Genomic DNA, 19,547 nt, shown 5'->3' with positions numbered 1-19,547 from the left:
AGATATTCCTCCTTTTCATTTCGATTGCTCGAGTGTTGTAAATGCGAGTTGGACGAGGATGCCATGACTCTTTTGAGATGGGTTGACCTTTGACGGAAAAGAAAAAAATTGTGAGACTCGGAATTGAGACTATGAAATGCATGATGCAAGATGCTTATGCAAAAATAGACACAATTTTTTTTGTTGAAGGACTTGTCAAAGTAATCATAAACAACATAAGGAACATTGTTTCATTTGATAATTTTGAAATATTACGGACAATTCCCTTAAGAAAAAGCAAAGCCAGAGACAAAGTCCCCAACAAAGCTAAGGTTTAGTTTAAGACTTTTGGAGATTGTATTCCTTGGTGTCCCTCTTTATAAGGTCCATACCTCTGATGTTTACAAGACGACTTATCTAAGTCCTTCGATGTTTTGATGATGAAAAAGAAAGTTTTATGAATGAATGCATGTATGCATGAATATGCTACACAAACGGTAGAAACAATGGGGTTAGGCCCATAATGATGGAGTCAAGGGTAAAAACGCCATTGGTAAGGACTATGGTTTCCAAGTAAACCTGTATCACGGGTTCTACCAAGTTCCCAGAGTTATCAACCACTTCCGAACACTATCAGGTTACGGAAATACTCCCGTTCCAAACCTGTATCACGGGTTCTACCAAGTTCCCAGAGTTATCAACCACTTCCGAACACTATCAGGTTACGGAAATACTCCCGTTCCAATAATGTTCGTAAGAAAGTCTCGTCTGAGTGTGGTATCGCGTGTCAACTAAACCAAGATTACTCATGATTAGCCACCGCACCACGTCCTAAAAGGCCAAGAGGGGTTAAAGGTAACTAAAGGTCCTCAACTTTCGACAGTCACTTGAAAATAACATGCCAAACACGAATACTCATGCCAACATAGTATACTTCCAAGATCCCTCAGTTGAGTGGGGTTATCATATGTGTCACAAACCAAAATTCACTCTTGGCAAGGCACTATGATTATACCACCGTCCTATCTTAAATTTCTCTCAAATCCGGGTGTAGGACTTATCTCACCACTCACGTTAGAAAGGAGAGAAAGAAGAAGGAAGAACACATATATACACGAATTTCCATATTTTTTTGATATTTTTTTTGGATTTTTTAGCAAGTTCAAAGCACAAAATTTTAAATAAAACCAAGTTAGGCTTAACCCTCTTAAGGATATCCCCAGTGAAGTCGCCATTTCTGTCGCGTCATTTTTTGGAGATCAAGGCTATTTGATTAGCTTTTGACTCACTTTTTATTTCATGACTTTGAAAAAATTTATTTAAATTGGGGGGTCCGGGGGTTTAGGGAAGGTATTAGCACCCTAAATATTCGTAGTACTCTACGAGAACCTTTTGGTTTTATTTAACGTTTTGTGCTATAAACTTGCTTGTTTTTTGTTTTTTTTTTTTTTAAAAAAAATGAAACTTTGAAATGATTAAAAAAAGGAAGACCTAATTATCTACATTTTATTGATTTGGAAGGACGAATGTCCTCTGCCTACGTACCCGTGAGGGATCAAAACCTCGTAGTTCGGGGTAGAAATTGTTTTTTTGTTTGTTTTTGTGTTTTTTATTAGATTTTGAAAAAAAAAAAGAAAAAGCCAAGTGGCAAATAAGCTGGTTTGTGTTTTTTAATTGAAAAAGGGTAGACTCAAAGTATGATTAGATTGATTTAGAATTTGATTAAGAAAACAAAAAAAAGAAAAAGATCACTTGGTTTTGGAACCAAGGTTTATTATGAAAATATTTTGAGGTTTGGTTAATTAGAGCATGAAGATAAACTAACGGAGCGGTGAAAATAAATGCGTGTGGACTTATGGTGGCGTTGGGTCACCACAAAGTCCCTAATAACAATATATAAAGCAATAAATAGAGACACACACACACACACACACACACTATTTTCATTTTTCATTTATATTTTACATTGGACCTAATTACATGCTAAATCTTGCAATAAAAATAAATGACAAAACTAAATATGCATGAACGATTAATAGAGATGTATGATAATAAACCTAAGCTAATAAAAAATGCATGAGAAATAAAAATAAATTGCTAGAAGGGACTAAAAATGCATGAGAGATAATGAGAATAGAAAGCAGGGAGGGTGCAAGCAGTTATATGGGGGTGCAGTAAAAAGAAATCAGACTGGGCCTCAAAGACAGGCAGTGGGCGCTCATGGGCCTGGGTCAGTCAATAAGAACCATGTGATTTAGATCTGACAGCCTGGGGATCGAGGGTGCATGGTAAAACATGCACCCGTATGCACTGGATCACGGGGTTATATACATAACCCCACCGTCCCAAATTATTCATTCTGCACATGCTTTTTCTCTCATCTATCCTTCTTTTCTTCTCTCTCTCGTTCACTATTCTTTTTTCTTTCTTTCTACATTATTTATTTTTATATATATCAACACAAAATAAACAAAACAAAAAAACTATATAAGCCTAAATCTAATATGAAAAAGACTACCTTTTACTTGTTTGGTACCGGATTTTTTGTCAATTTTGTGGTTGATTTTGTTTATGGGAATGGTTTGTGAATTGATTTTGAGATGGATCCTGGCTTGATGTTGTGTTGCTGGATTTGCAGCTGTGATGTGTGGGTTTATGGTTGTGGTTTACGGTAAAGTTGTGGGTTGTTGAATTTCTGGAATTGATTTTGGTGATTGTGGATTTGATTGTGTGCGTGACTGATAGTTTGTGTAACGGTGTTGGTGCAGGTTTTGGTTCGGATTCACGAACTGGTGATGGCGTGGAATTGTTTCATTCGGTTTCGCAGGTTTAGCAAAATGCTTCTGTGGTTTCTGGCTGTTTGTTTCTTGCAGGTTTGTGATGGGTGGAGCGTGTTAAAAATTGGTTTTGTGAAAATTGGGTTTGAGAGGTTTTGATGATTTGTCATTACTGCTGCCCCCCTTTGTGTTGATGATTCTATCCTTCTTAAAACAATTTTGCAATCCTCAAATTGGACAGAAATTAACTCTGATTAAAAACGCATTGAATGGGTTTTAAGAGCATTGAAAATGTTCGACGCGTTTTAGCTGAGAAAGGCACGGAAGAAAGTTGACTGTTTGGAATACATCCTGAGATTGTGGCGTAGCTGAACCAAACAAATTTTGGACCTCGGACACTTTTTCATGACCTATTGACACTTTGTTTTTTTTTTTTACTTGGACAATAAAATAAAAATGACTAAAATAAAATATGAAAAATGATTAATTAAAAGATAAAATGAAAATTGAAAATAGAAATTAAAATTATAAAAGATGGAAATTAAAGAGTAAATAACAAATAATAAAAAAACTAAAGAAAACTAAAAATATAAAAATATAAAGAGAGAAGAGGGCCCGACTCGGAACCAAACATGAGGTATTTTAAAATACCTCTCTGCCGAATTTTCCACTAAAAAGTCAGAGACTAATCAGGGTCAAACGGCGCATGAATGTGGGACCTTAGGTCAAAAATTGGGGTATGACAGATGCCCCTATTTAAGTTTCTTCGTCCGGAGATTGGAAGATGGAATCTTTGATTTGACGGATCGAAGAGACTTAAATATAAAAGTACACCAATTTTGGACCTAAGATATCGTGAAATGCTCATGATGCGAGTATGAATGCAGGACGACAAATATGACTTGACTGAGACGAGAAACAACACGAGATACCCACATTCGTTGAAGAAAAAAGGGACCCGACTCCGCTAGAGGGAATGTAGTTTCACTGGGGAAAAGATCGTCCACTACCGTAGTGATTTGAGACGATAGCTTTAAAGAAGACAAGACTTTTTAGCGACATCTCTAGAACAGCTACGCTGGGGATGACACCATTGAAATTGAAATTGATTGGCGACATCTCTAAAACAGATAAACTGGGGACGACACCATTGAAATTGAAATTGATTAGTGACATCACTGGAACAGAAAACTGGGGATGACACATTGAGACCTTAGGTCAAAAATTTGGGTATGACAAGTTTTTATCGAGGGAGATATCTATGTACTATTGTCTTGCATTTCATATTGTCACGCAAATTGGTATATTGTTTTACTTCCAAGGAATAAGCAGAAAGTAGGTTCTCTCAATTTGTAATGGAAATACTATATATACAATGTTGTATCAAATTTTTTATGGATATATATACATATATTTATATTATTTTGGGTGTTTTTTTTTTTTTGACAAAATTTATATTTTGGGTGTTAATTGGTGTTCTCAAGTCCAATTTTGATATATGAATCGTAATTTTTTTTTGGGGGTCTGAATCACTAATAGTAAAAAACATTATTTAGATTATAAATTTCTGGGTTTTTTTTTTCAATTTTGGTGTGATTTGTTTTATTATAAGCGTTCATGTTACAAAAAATACTATCAAGTACTTAGAACAGTAATTTCAATTTTGGTGTGATTTGTTTTAATTATAGAGTTCATTCTATAATTCTACAAAATAATTTTTATTAAATCAAGATAAGTTAATTACAAAAGAAAAATATTTATATGAAAGTGTATGTTGTTGTGTCCAAAAGTTCTATATCAACTAGCAAAAATGTAGAAATTAGTAGGCTAGACTTCAAGTCTGGGTTCGAACTTCGGCACTTTCACCTATCTCTATGAGTTTATAATAATTATGTCATTTCGTCTATCTTTAAACAAAATGTTTGTTTTGTATGGAGTCATATTATATAATTTCAATAAAAAAATGTTTATTTGATGCTATTTTTATATTAAATTACTAAAATGATCATAAACGTTTAACTTTTTTAGAAATCATGAATTTTAATCTCCATTATATATTTGCAAAATCATATGTCCTGTGCACCCCGTGCGATGCACGGGTTAACACACTAGTTTTAATAAAATACAGTGTCAGATAACTTTTAGATTAACACTTAAAAAAACTTCTATATCGTCAAAATAACTTTTTTATTTCAAATTTACATTTATTGTTTCCTTTAATTACATAAGTGGTGTTTGTCATCTTTTTGGAAATTAATTAGTTTCGTGGGGTTTCAAGTGGGGCTGAGGCCATTTTGCACAGGATGTTGATTCTGTGACATGGAAATGGTTCCTTGATATGTTTACAGTAGATTTTTTGAATGCTTTCAACTTGGTAGACAGGTCGGCACTACTACGTGAGGTGAGATTGAGATGCCCATCTATTTCTTTATGGGTTGAGTTTCTTTATGGACAGGCAGCGAGATTATACCTTGGTGATGGACATATTATGTCTGCTAATGGAGTGCAACAAGGTGACCCATTAGGGCCGCTCCTTTTTGCTTTTGTGTTACACCCTCTTATTCATCAGATCAGAGATAGTTGTCAGCTTCTTCTTCATGCTTGGTATCTTGATGATGGGACTCTTGTAGGGGATTCAGAGGAGGTGGCTAAAGCTTTATACATCATTCGGGTTTTTGGGCCAGAATTGGGACTTGAATTGAATATTCGTAAGACTGAGATCTTTTGGCCTTTAGCCGAGATAGAGGTTATATTGAGGGGTTGGCCATGAAGAGAGTTTCCAGGGCTGCTGAGTTAATGCATCTTCTTCCTGAGAGTGAGCTTCTTCTACTTCAATCGTGCATGGGTATTGCCAAACTTTTCTTTGGCTTAAGGACGTGTCAACCGATTCACATGGAGGAGGCTGCTATGTTGTTTGATAAAGAGTTGCGTGAAGCGGTTGAGGACATTGTGGTTGGTGGAGGTCCTTTTTGGGGACCTTCAATGGAAGTTGGCTTCTTTACCTATTAGGTTTGGAGGGTTGGGTTTAGAGGTCCATTTGTCTCAAACTCTCTTTTTCTGGTCTCTACTATTTAAAAACTCTTAGATATTGATTGTGAAGATTGAGTCATTGTAAGTAACATATGTATAATTTCTTTGTACGCGGGTTGTGATACTTTAGGGTTTTGCAGTTTAGGGTAGTTAAAACCTAAAGGAAAAGGAGGATTTTGCACCTCAAATTAGTGTTATTAAGGCGTTCTTCGTCCAACATCTCAATATCATTTTATGGCTGATCAACAGTCATCGGAGGATCAAAGGTTGAGTTCTCTAGATTGAATAAGATCCAATAGAATTTTGAGAATGACTCATGCAAAGATTGAGGAGACTCTCAGACTGACTAGGCCCGTCAGATTGGTTGCACAAGAGTGGTTATCGAAGAGAGTTTGACGTTTTGAATATTGAGGGTCAAGGTTTGAGGGCAACACCAAGAATTGTTGAAAGATTAGAGTTCTGGTGTTGAATTGTCAAGGCTCATAGAACAATATTTGTGTAAACTTTTTCATAAATAGTTGGTGTTGAATGATTAACAAAAACTTTATTGACGATTTATCTTTGGGATTAAATGTACCCTACTATCAACGACAGTGTGAAAGAACCACTATAAATCTCACGTTCATCTTTCTATCCCTTATCTCTTTATATGTAGGGTTAAATAAGTTTTTTATTCCTATAAAAGTTTCAAATTTCGACTTTTAGTCCATCTAAATTTTTCTTCAATTTTTCGTAACCATTTTTTATCCCAACTTTCATGTCTATTGTTAATATTTTTAAATTATTCTTTCTTGAATGTTTAAAATATTATAAGAATGTGACTAAAAAAAATAGAATTTTTTAACAAAACATGAATTAAATATAAATTTTAAAGCGCAAAAAACATAAAAAATATATATATTTAATTCACCTCTTGTTAAAAAATTCTAAAATTTTGCAAAAGAGAATTCTATAATGTACAAAACATGATTGCATAAAAAAATTAATATTTTGAATGATACATGTGAGTTGACTTAAAAGTAAGGAACAAAAGTGATGATCGGAAAATATTTTGAGAAAATTGTAGAAAATTTTTAGAGGACTAAAAATCAAAATTTGAAAATTTTATATATAGGGGCTACAGACTTGTTTAATCCTTATATTATTATTTTTTTTTGTGAATTCAATTGTGGGTATTGAAAATTGATTTTGTAGAACCTAATTTTGATTGATTTGAAAGAAACTCAATTGAGTGTCGATTCTTTAAGAATCAATAGCATCAAAAAAGGGTTCTAAGAATCCATCAAATTAGTGACCCAATTGAATCAATTTTGTATTGTTTTGCATTTACTTGTTAGTTCAATTTGACTTAAAATAAGTTTTTACAAGTTAAGTGATTTTTCAAATAAAAGATTATCTTATTTTAGCTTATCATCAATATCTTCAATTAAGCGATTCTATTTATCATCCCATTTGAATAATCTAATTGGTTTTCGTTTATTAGGTATCGTGTGTTTTGCGTTGATATTAACAGCCAACTTCTTATTTACGTCATTCAAATAAGCATAATCTAAAAATAATCAATACATGGTGAATGTACCCCCACTCAATTTACTCCATATGTTAGATTTAGAGAAAATTTTGTAAATAAAACCCCCCTCAATAAAATGGAGCAATAAAATTGAGATAAAAATTATGAGATGATTATAATGTATTTGAACCAGAATCGTAATTTTCATTAATCATGAAAAAAATACACAATGCATCACATTATGCAAGTATACGGTTCAAAATCAATATCCCTAAAAACATATATGTTGCTTGCCAAATAAATAAGACCAAAACATGACTAAAATTTTAAGATTTGTCTAACTTAGAGTTCAACTTATGATTATATCCCACCCACCCCACTTTTGTCATTAACAAAAAGGTATCACCAATTACAAACTACTTGGAATAAAAGGAATCACCCAATGAAGATAACGTGGAGGGTTCTGACATTGGTACAAAATCAACAACTTGATCATTAGAGGGACACTTGATGAGATATGGCAACAGTGATAGAAGCTCACTTGTGATCCAGGGCTTCCATCATATCCTTTATCCAAGACCTTGAGGATCAACTTCTCGATGAAATCATAACCAATAAATAACTTCATATAATCCCTTCTTATTTTCTTTTATCTCTTCTCAAGTTCATACACGGTTTGAGTGTACATAAATGTCACAACTTCCTTATCATTACCTCGCACATTGATAAAAGTGTCAATATAGCCTACATGTTGAGGGATATGAGGTAGTTGTGAGGTGTTTGGTTGAGGTGATTACACAAATTTTGTCGACATTGATGGTAGATGTGAGATTATGAAGGGTCTAATTAAATTAGAAAGAGTCTATAGGTGGCTCCTCATGATTTGTGAGTTTTGTTAAGGTTTTTCAAACTGGTGAACTTGCACAATTTGTTGAGTTGTTGTGGCGAGAATATTCTCAAATGGAATTTTGTTAAAAGAATCACCAGGAGTATGAGGGATCTAAACTTACACTTCAGATTCTATTGTTTAAATTTTTAATGCATTTTAATTCTCACCTTTCTTCTACTTGTGATGTCTTGGTGAAAGAATTAGTCTCATCCTCATCATAACTGGAACTTAAAACCTCACCGTCATTTTTTTTTAGCTTGAGCTTCCCAAATTCTCATATTCATTACCAGTTCAGATTGGAGAATGACTTGGTCTTCTTCACCAACTTCTTCATCTATATTGGTTTCCTTTTCCTCAAGACTTCCATCATTTTGGGAATTGGGCTTAGTTTCCTTGTTGTGAACTTCATCACTAAAATGCAAAGTTGTATCCTGGTGAGATGATGATTTAGTAGAAAGTGAGAGGGTAGCATATTTATTTGTAGTTTTTTTGAGACACATTCTATTCACACAATTTGGTTAAAAGGTTAAATGTGGCTGAAAATGATTAGGAAGAAAGGTATGAAAATTGATAAGACTTAAAAACGAAAAGATATAATTTATAACAACGGAAAGTTTTGTAAATAAAAGTAGTGGTGAGAGTTGTAACGGACAATGTAGTATAGAATCTGAGGTTATGGAAATTTGGTTAATCAGAGGTCGCAGAAAGGCTTTGAACATGGGTAGTGGGCTCGTGGAATTTAGGTGTTGTGTGAAGGTGTCAACAACAATGTCTTAAATGATACCTAAAGTGTACTTTTAGGTCACAACATGTCCATTTGTAAAAATATAAAAAAAGAAAAATGTCATAACATGTCCCTTCTCATGATTGCTACCTCAAACTTGTGATGACATCATGTTAACCACACATCTTCCTTCAATATAGTTACACATCGGTCCTTCTGAACGTAGCAACTTTCACCTTCTTTGAAAAACTAAAACCATTAGTTCTAAAAACTAGAGATGTGAAGTCGCATTTATTAAGGGTCGTGATGAATCCTCATCATATGATATTTTTTACTGTTTTGTCTAGTCTTTTACTACTCTTTTGAGGACATTTTGGTTGTTGTATTTCTCTTTCTTCCCCAACAAGAGAACTATACAAGTGTTTTGAGTATTATGTTGCCATAGATAATGAAATTAAGCCAACCAAGACATCTCAGAAGTTATGGAAACAAATAGATCAAGTGCAATGAATTATTGAAATCCAAACATCTTGAGAAATTTCTATCCCATGTCCCAAGCTTATAGAATTTGTAATTTGACATATTATCATCGAGACATGGGCTCAACTTATGGGGTTATCGATTAGGCTAGATGAATGTATCTCATTTTTATATATATAAAAAAAAGATTTTAGATGGAAATTAACAATGCTAAAAACATAATAAAATTGTCACTTATTTTTTTCGAAAATTTTATCTGTCCTTACAAAATTGGGGTATATGAGAACAGTGCAACTTTTATTATTTAAATGGTACAATTGGATAGAAAACAACTAAAGTTACATTGAAAATACAAAAAATGACAATCTTTTTTAGACAAATATTCTTGACAAATGTGACATATATTATCGAGATAGGATGATGTGTTCGAACATCCCAACCAAACCATTCCAATCTTAACATCATGTAATTAAGAGGAAGCATGTGTGAAACCCCACAACTGTACAAATTGAAAATCTTGTGAGTAAATAATGATATAGTTATTTTGTCAAGTAGTCTAATGACTATAAATTTACATCATAAAAGAATAAACAAATTGAGTTAAAGTCACGAGGATAGATTAATAACTTTTTTTCGCAGTTAAAACTAGAAATAAACTAAATTTACGCACTGGTAACATATGATGAACTATGACAGTAAATATAAAACATTAGATTAATACACACTCTTAGATTTCATGACCATGAGAATCCATACCACAAATTAACTATTTAAAGTATAGCGACCATAAATAGAGGTTGGGACCTTTAATTATGTATGCTAAAAAATAGTTAAACAACGAAAATCATGCAGATTGTCATACAATATTTTTAAATGGGTTACAAATGTGTTTGTATAAATATTTCAGGGAAACCGAACCATTTAGAAAGTTATAAGCTGATGTAGATGGTTACCAAGAAATAAATTTGAGACTAATTTTAATATGAACAAATTTTGCATACATTAAAAGGAAATTTAAAGAGTTATAAGGTGATTTGGATGGTTACCATGAGATAAATTTAAGATTAATTTTAATGTGAACAATTTTTGCACATATTAAAAGAAAACAATGAGAACTAAAAACAAAACACCAAGCATTTGTATGAACTAATGTATATATATAATTAATGGTATAATTCATGAACCAATAACATATTTGATCTGATGTTAATTAATTAATAGATATGGAAAACACTTATTTATCAAAACACTTATTTACTTGATATAAGCTAGATAATTAAAGTAAATCGTATGAAACATGTGAACATTACCTCAACATTCTTTATTTCAAACTCAGGAGTATGAGTTAGACATTGGTTTCCAAATGTATCGCAGGGTCCACTTGTTCCAGTTAACCTTTTTAAAGATATATTTAATATAAGTAATGGGATCAATTTCAACTAGCAGTTCTTAAAAAAAGTGAATTTCAAGTCCACAAGAAAGTGATTAAAAAAGTGTTAACGTTGTTCACAAAAAAAGAGTGAAAACATTGAAATACTTACAAATCTCCATCTAAGCTTAAAGCAAAACCACGACCTCCACCAAATGCAAGTGAATCATTTGAACACAAGTAATAGTACCGATTGACACCTAAAGTTAACCATATAAAATAAGAATATTAATTATCGGTTAAAAGAAAATTAAAAGGAAAAGTATTTTAGTAATATTGATTGAAATATTTAACTTAATTATATTACAAATTGTTGAGATTCATAAAAAAGTAGTCACAAAATCGTTCATTTGTCTAATCCTCAATAATAACAACCTTCATATTTTGGAAGGTAGTTACTAATAACTTGTTTAATGAAGAGCTTAAATTTCTAATGTTGATTAGAAACTATGCTTAACCATAATCACACAATAATGTTGAGCCTATCACCTATGTTTTTCAATTACCACAAAAATTAGACGAAATAGAGGTGACCCAAACATAGTCGATGGCCAATTTTTTAGATTGATTGACTCTATTTTTAACCAATCCATAGTTGTAAAAATTAATTTAAGCCAACAAATATTTGAATTAATTTCACACTTTTTTTTATCATGTTACTAGTTAATACATTGAAAAAAAACACATCATCTAAATTGAAAAAATATATTTGATCTCAAACTGCTACGATAAACGCATTATGAATTTTGATAATTCTTGTTCACACTCTTATCAGACAATAAATTAAAATATGTTTACACATCAATTAATTAAAGCCCTACCTGTGGGTCGAAAAATCTTTGGATGACCATCTATGTTTGTAAACACAAAAGTTTGGTATGTCCCCTATTACCAACAAATAGAAGAAAAATAATACACTTAAACATATTAAAATCATATGTTTGTGCAAAAATTAGTATAGTATTATGAAAAAAATAGCTCACATACTTGATATTTAGGCCTTGTTGTTGGAATTAAGGGGCAGTCAAGCAATGCACCAAACACAGCCCCTTGCATATCTCCAACAACCTAAGTTTTTCAAAACAAATATAAATAAAATACAATTAGTATATTGATGCCATGTTCATTATATGAGGAAGTATCAACCACATTTAATTACAATATATAGAATTGTGTCACGACCTACCTTAAATGTTTGTATTTTAAATAAAGGCATGTGGCAGTAATGTAGGTTGTGACATTATATTCTTTTATTTGTAATTTTATCATTTTTACCAAAATAAATAATTGAATCAATCCCAATTTTCAAACTTGAAATTTGATCTAATCCTAATTCATCCTAATTCAATGTTGAATTAAAAATTACTAATATGAAAACTAATTTTCTTTCATAAAAGTTATAACATACCAGCAAACCAGGGGTAGTAAGTTGAGCACTCTTACGGATCAATGTACGAAGTGATATTCCATGTTTTAATGTACTGACCATCATTAAAAGAATGAATTAATATTTCAACAGAAAAATGCAAAATATTATTCAATACATAAATATAAAGAAAAATTACCTATAAAGTAAGACCCGTTTGCACCCTTTTACTAACTTTGGTAGGCATGATTCAAAAAAATCATTCAACTCAAGAGAAATAAAACAAGAATCATCAACGAGCTTGAGAGAAGAATATTGATCATTATTTACTACTTTAAAATCTTCAGAATTGCTATCACTTCCATAAGCATGATCTTCACGATCAATAATTTCATCTTTCACTAAATTCACGGTATTAACATGACCAATATCAACATGTTTAATGGGATCCCAACGAATTTTTTTATGTTTAAGTCCAGCAACAACTAATTGAAGATTTCTCGTTTTGGATCCAGCAAAGCTAACTAGAGTAATGAAATACGATAAATAGGAAAATAGAGATTTTTCCTTTTTAGAGTTCGGTCCGACCTACATAAACAAAATAAATGTGTCAAAGATTAAAAATACAAAAATGAATGAATATTTGCATTATTAGATTTTTTTTTCTTTCTTTAAGTCTAATCCACAATAGTTTTTGACCCCCCACCCCACCCCCAACAGGCATCATAAGGTATCTCTATGGTGTAAACCATTTTGGTATGTTATGAGAGTAATTCTTGAGTCCACATCAGGACACCCAATTTTTTATGGGAATGTATTGTGTCTCAAACAATGTAACTTTATGAATCGAACTCAAATTCTTTTTTGTAGAAGAGACTCATGTTATTGACTTTTCCAATACCATGTTGGCTAGAATATGATTTTATTAATATATAAATTCAGTTACAACCAATAAAGCTCGGAATTTTTATGTAAACAACACAAACAAAATAAAAAAGGAGAAACCAACACTCTTTGTTTAAAAAGAAGTGGAAGAGAAAAGAAGGAACATAACCTGAAGAGGGGCATTGAAAGAATTGGAGAAGACACGAGAAAACTTGAGAACTTTCAAATTGTACATCTTTTATAAAAATTGAAAGGAATATTGGCTATAACTATGAATGAGGTATATTAAGTGAGGTATATAAATACATGGATATGTGCTAGTCATATAAGTACAATGACATGTACCAATGTACCAAGTATATTCCAATATAAAAGGTAAATGGATAAGAACTAAAAAATCACATGTAGATATGATATATATTCTTTTTAAGCAAAAGTTTTAAGATATAATATGATAAAAGGTAATATGTATAAGAATTGAGAAAATCATAAGCAGTTGTACTTATCAATTTTTTTACTATAAAATTTCTAAATATCCTTTATTTTATTTCTTTTACTTTTACTACTAGAACATTTTGGGTATGTTATATAAAAAAAAATATGTTAATTGATTTTAAGAAACTTTTCTATGCAATGAAAAAATAAATATTATATGAAATTCATAGTTTCTTTTTAGGGAAAATTATATCAAATTTATAGTTGTTGTAAGTTGTCTATGAATCTATATACTACGTTTATTTTCATTGTTGTCTTAACAAACTTTCCCAAAGATGAAAAATATGAGTGACTGTCAAAGGGAAGTAGTCTCACGTTTTTTACCAGCAAGTTTATTATGTGAAAATTGTGTATAAATTAAAAAAATATCACATATTTTATTATTTCTTATAGCCGTTATTATTGTTGTTGTTGTTACACTATATAAAAAAACGATTTCTCACATAAGACAATGTGTAATGTGTAAATACTAAATTATCTCTGCGAGTTTAACTGAGTTGATAAAGATATTCCATAATATATGTATGAATTGAAGTTTGAATCCCAAACACCCTATTATTTTACCTTAAAAGGTAGATTTTTAGCCATTAGGCTACTTGACTAAAATAAAATTATTTGTAAGCACCATATTAATCCATTTAATTTTATCTTATTTTTTACTATTGTTATGAATGGTTGTTGCATTATAGCTAACAATCACAACAAAAAATGTATATAATATAATAAATGACATGCAAATTTTTAAGAGTTTAATTGATGCATTGTCCAGGTAAAAAAAAGTTTTGGAAACATATCTGGAATAATGTGATAATTTTTTTGGTGAAAAATAATGTGATATTTTACTGCAGTAATTCTACAAATTTTGTATGTGTGAAACGAGTATCCTTTGCATGCAACAACTGTATAGATTAATCTCGAGCCAATCTCGAGCCGAATACGATCACAATGGCAGACAAAATTTTATCATAAAAGAATTAACACTATTTTACTGTTAAGATTAAACTTTTATCATTTCATTCAAATACTCGAGTTAATATAAAATTTTACTGTACAAATTTTATAAGTTTAATTTTCCTGCACATACATTTTCTTTATCTAAAAAATAGTTTCTTTTAGAAATATAGCAAATTTAAGTCAAAAGTATTTAAGAAGAAAAAAAAACTTAATGGGTTAATGACATGGCTAATATATGTTCAATCATCTTATTCATAATTGATAACCTTATCTATTCTAAAATTACTATCAATAATTTACTATATTAGTAAATGGTTAATGACAGAAAACAATTCTATTATTGACAAATTTTTCAATGACCATGATTTTATCTTTTTTATAGATATTGTTTGACTGGATCTTTTTGGAAGATGTGTCATGTAAATTATCATGTCTCAATTAATTTGTTTATATTACTTTTCAATCTATAATAATTAAGTATATCAAGTTTTTTTTAGAGTGTGAGTACATTAAGTTTTGTTTTTTGTTTTTACAAAGGTAAGTTCATCAAGTTGGCATATATTACAAATCAAATCAAATAAATCATAGTTAACTGTACTATCTTGTTTTAGCCTTTGAATTAAGTGTATTTTTTTATAAATAAATCGTTGTAAAACCAAATCGCTTTAATCACATCAAAATATCATTCAATCAACTTCATTTTATTATCTACTGAAGTTCATGAAGTTTTATGGCGATTCATTCAACGAAACATTCCTACATTTTTTTTAATGAAATTAAAAATTATTAAAAGGAAACATTCAAACTTCATAGATCAATTATTTAAAAAAAATTCTTAGATCAATTCAATTTTAAGCCGGGTCAATTTGGCTAGGGTTGTGAGGGGAGAGGAGGTAAAGGAATATTTTTAGTTTTATTTGTTTGGTTTAATATTTAGGAAGGGGAGTGAAATGAGTTTTTGTATGAAGTAAAACTAACCCACCAAAATTAATATTTGAGAGAATTGAATATGAGATCTTCATATGAGCATACCATAAGGTCTCAAACCAAGATCACCATTATTATAATTTAATTAGATTAATTACATTAAAAACTACCCTAAATTTTATGTAAAAATAAAACATTATCCTTGTTATTGTTTTAAAGAATAAATTATATCTATTTGGTATTCACTTAGTGTTTATGTTCTTTTTATCTTTTGTTGTTGTTCTTTCTTTCCTACTCGTGAGTCATTCTTCTATGTTTATTTGTTGCATGTTTTTTTATGAACTGTTTACACTGTTATGTTTCGTTATACATTGTCTCAAAAAAAAAATTAAGTTTATTTTGCCTCACTCACCTGATATTTTTTGTTTTATTTTCTATTTTGTTCTTTTTTTTTCATTTATTTGTTTTATATTCTTTTGTTGTAACATATTAATTTGATTTAATAAGTTGGTTTTGCACCAAAAGAATTATAAATCAACGCATGTGCGTAACATTCTAAACCCCGAAAGCAATAATCATGCAGATAAGTCATATATCGAGAGAGTTTAGAAGCTACATCTACATATTTCTCAAAAACATGCATAATTTAATTTTTCAAAATACTCGCAGCGAAAAATCAACAACATAGAAAATCCTCGACAACATAGAAAATTCTCAACATGTCATGTGTCACTCCACATAAATACATCACTATGATACAGTCATCCTCATCATATAATTAACATAAGTTATCAAATGGTATCAAAATAAAAAGGGTCTCAAGACCGACACTCCTACATCAGAGTCTAACTAGACTCTAAGCGGAAACATAAACGAGGAAGCATCCATGCTAGTCCACAAGCATAAAAAGAAAGCAATGACCTCAATCCTGCAAATCACCTACGCCATTCAAAGAAATGACGCGGTGGTCAACCAAACGACCACTGGGGTTAGATACCGATCGCATAATCAATTATAATCAAATGAATAGCATTAAAGGATTTTAACTATCACTCATGCATAAACATACTCATCATTTTACAATTCTAGTCTCATGTGAATACTCAACATAATAGCAAACCATATCACTCACATCATTCATGTGTACAAGCATTATCAACCAATTGTAAACCAAGTATACAACTTCACATGTTTCACCAAAATTCACCAAGTAACATAATTCACCAAAACAAGTTTCACCAAGGCACATACTTCACATAATTCACATAACTCATGTGTATGTAATCCTCTAGACATGACTCTACATGCATGTGGTACCATTGGATGTCAAAGATAATTTATGGACTTATGAATGCATGGATGCCAAGTATTGACTCGATAATGCATAATACCAATTTACTCTTCATATTTTCTACATATTCTCCACATATTGCATTATCAAACAATACATGCATACATCATCAATTAACAAATACTTAGTCATCTTTACATACTCATCATCAAGTAATCATCTCCTCATATTCATAATCAACAATCATAAACAATTGTCATGGAATCATCACGATAAAGAAACTGCATTGTTTCATATAACATAATCACATAATAGACGAATAATTCACCACATCATGATAACTGTAACACCCTATTTCTATTAAAGCGATAAAACATGCAAATATAACAAATATTTAAGAAATAGACGCTACGTCTCACCTAAACCACATCCAGCATGCATATATAATAATATCTCAACAGTCACAGCGGAATACAAACATATATCTCCATCAATACATATGCCATGGTCAATAACATCAACATAAAATTCTCCAAATACTCAACAATGAGTACATCTCCAAAATAGAATAGTCCAACAAAACTAGGACACCGACTCAACCTAATCAGAACCTTAAACTACGACGCCAGAATGATAACGGAGGCTAGCTCCCGCTATCCAAACATCCACCAAGCAACTCACCAAGCGACTAATCATGCACAACGTCTGCCCATCCATACAGACAGGTAGCGCGGTCGAAACCACTGGGGGTAAGCATTACATTAATCATAATCAACATATAAAAACATAGCATTCAAGGATTCATACATATCACATATACATAACCATCCCTCCTAGAATACTAGCATGACATGATTAATATCCCCCATTACTTGCACCTCAAGCTATCATAGCATAACAGACATATTCAATCTCTAATCAAGACATCGACACAAGCTCATCATTTATCAATAACAATCAATGAAAGGATTACTCACCTCATTCTTCACTTAACATACTTAACTCAACAAGTACAGTTCATCATTTCAAAGTTATAAGCAATTAATCATCATCATCAAAGAAATCACCACATCATATGCGTATATACATAAAGAAATCTCACATCATCATTATTATCAAAATAATTATCTTCAATTGATTCACCAAGTGTATAAGCACAACAAGTAATACATGCAGTTAGAGCATAATTCAATTATTCACAACCGTCAACAAATCCACCAATGTACATATACACCAATCCACATAATCACAACATTCAACAATTTCACCAATGCACAAATTCACCAAGTCACATATTCAAATATGACATGACTCATCAACTAATCAAATGCATGCAATGTTCTAGACTCTTCTGGATGCATGTGGCACCAAACTCCTCCAAGGTCGTCACCTTATGATGCAACAAAAACATCATTATCAACGGCTATAATCAACGACAATATGGATACAAGTATCCGGTCAACGGCAATATGGATAAAACATCTGACACGACATATGATGCATGAACATATGACTCAATCCACAATGCATATGTTCACAACAATTCAACGGCTATAATCAACGGCTATATGTATATACACGCATTCATCACCAATCACTTCAAAACTAGCATGTATAAACTCACCACCAACAATCAACGTCATTTTCATATAATGATTCAACAACATAATTCATCATCATGATTTAGCATATATGCATTCACCAATAATATCACCATCGATTAACATATATGCAAGTAATCAACATCAACAACATCATTACAACTCAACAACTCCATATAATTTCTCACAATTCAAATAAAGGAGAAAATACAACACATTATGATAACCATCATATCCAACACCTAACAACCATTCAGACATCTTCATATAATCATATCAAACTATCCACAAAAGATTTGCCAAGTAATTGGACTTCAAGGTTATTTTCGACAAGTTCGTCTCTAGTTTCACCATTTTAAAATAATTGAAGCAATTAAACCAAAACCAAGTAAACAAGATTCAATGCATCAACTAAGTATACCTCTAGGCTACTTATAAGTACATTAGAGGATACAATTACGTTTCACTGGCCAAATGCGGAGAAATCATGAAAATCACAAAGTTCGTCTCACTTTATCACTTTTCAAGAAATTTCCATTTTCGAATCAAAACAAGTTAGACCCATCACACCATCAGTTGAATACTCTAAAACTCCTTAATTGAACTCATAAAACTCAAGTTTTGAAGCTTGGAAGCAATCCATAAGGTTTGGGTTGACTTAGAAATAGTTATGCGGAATTTTCGTAAAATTTCCCTAAGACCTCCTTGGAGTATTTTCCTCATAACTCACAAACGAAAGATCATTTTCAAGTCAAACCAAAGCCTCTGGAAAGCTAACAAAATTATCTACAACTTTCATGTTTACGTCAAAAGCGAAATCGAAACAGAAATGTGAAAAAAGGACGCAAGAACGCAAAACAGGGCGTGCTGTCTGAACAGGAGCTTCTGAACTGTAGCAGCTTCTGAACAGTAACAGCTTCTGAACAGTAGCAGCTTCAGTTCAGAAATTAAACTTTCGAGTTCAACCCATTTTCACCCAAAAATCCCAATTTTGATCATTCCAAACCCCAAAACTTAATCCCAAAGATGTTTATAGGTCATATAACATTCAAAACACTTAAACATACACAAGTTTTGAGATTAAAACATCAACACAATAAAATTCATCAAATCACCAAACTTCCACAACTTTCAACAACAACAACAACAATTCTCATCACCAATTCATCAATTCATGATACCCAATGCATCAATTCATCAACAACATATG

General features: G+C 31.4%; 1 protein-coding gene across 1 annotated transcript; it reads right to left on the bottom strand.

Moving 5' to 3' along the window:
* Positions 1–9,858: 9,858 nt before the first annotated feature.
* LOC146954189 (uncharacterized) lies at positions 9,859–13,304 on the bottom strand. The gene is made up of 8 exons (XM_085752850.1): positions 13,239–13,304; positions 12,384–12,772; positions 12,227–12,299; positions 11,806–11,886; positions 11,640–11,703; positions 10,931–11,018; positions 10,700–10,784; positions 9,859–9,888 (listed from the first exon to the last, which is right to left on the bottom strand). Exons 1-8 carry the CDS (start codon positions 13,302–13,304, stop codon positions 9,859–9,861), a joined length of 876 nt encoding a protein of 291 aa, XP_085608976.1.
* Positions 13,305–19,547: the final 6,243 nt, after the last annotated feature.

Source organism: Medicago sativa, chromosome 1 (assembly GCF_051527215.1).
Source record: "Medicago sativa cultivar Bolivia chromosome 1, Bolivia_mono, whole genome shotgun sequence".
In the NCBI taxonomy this organism is placed as follows: Eukaryota; Viridiplantae; Streptophyta; class Magnoliopsida; order Fabales; family Fabaceae; genus Medicago; species Medicago sativa.
Note: the sequence above shows the minus strand (reverse complement) of the source record. Positions and strands in the feature narration are given on the sequence as shown.

Bases quoted from the DNA above. Each gene is read 5' to 3' on its own strand.
- LOC146954189 (XM_085752850.1), bottom strand. From the start codon at position 13,304: ATGTACAATTTGAAAGTTCTCAAGTTTTCTCGTGTCTTCTCCAATTCT. The intron at 11,704-11,805 runs GTATGTGAGCTA...TGTTGGTAATAG, and splicing joins CAACAAGGCCTAAATATCAA to GGGACATACCAAACTTTTGT. The intron at 10,785-10,930 runs GTAAGTATTTCA...ATCTTTAAAAAG, and splicing joins TTAAGCTTAGATGGAGATTT to GTTAACTGGAACAAGTGGAC.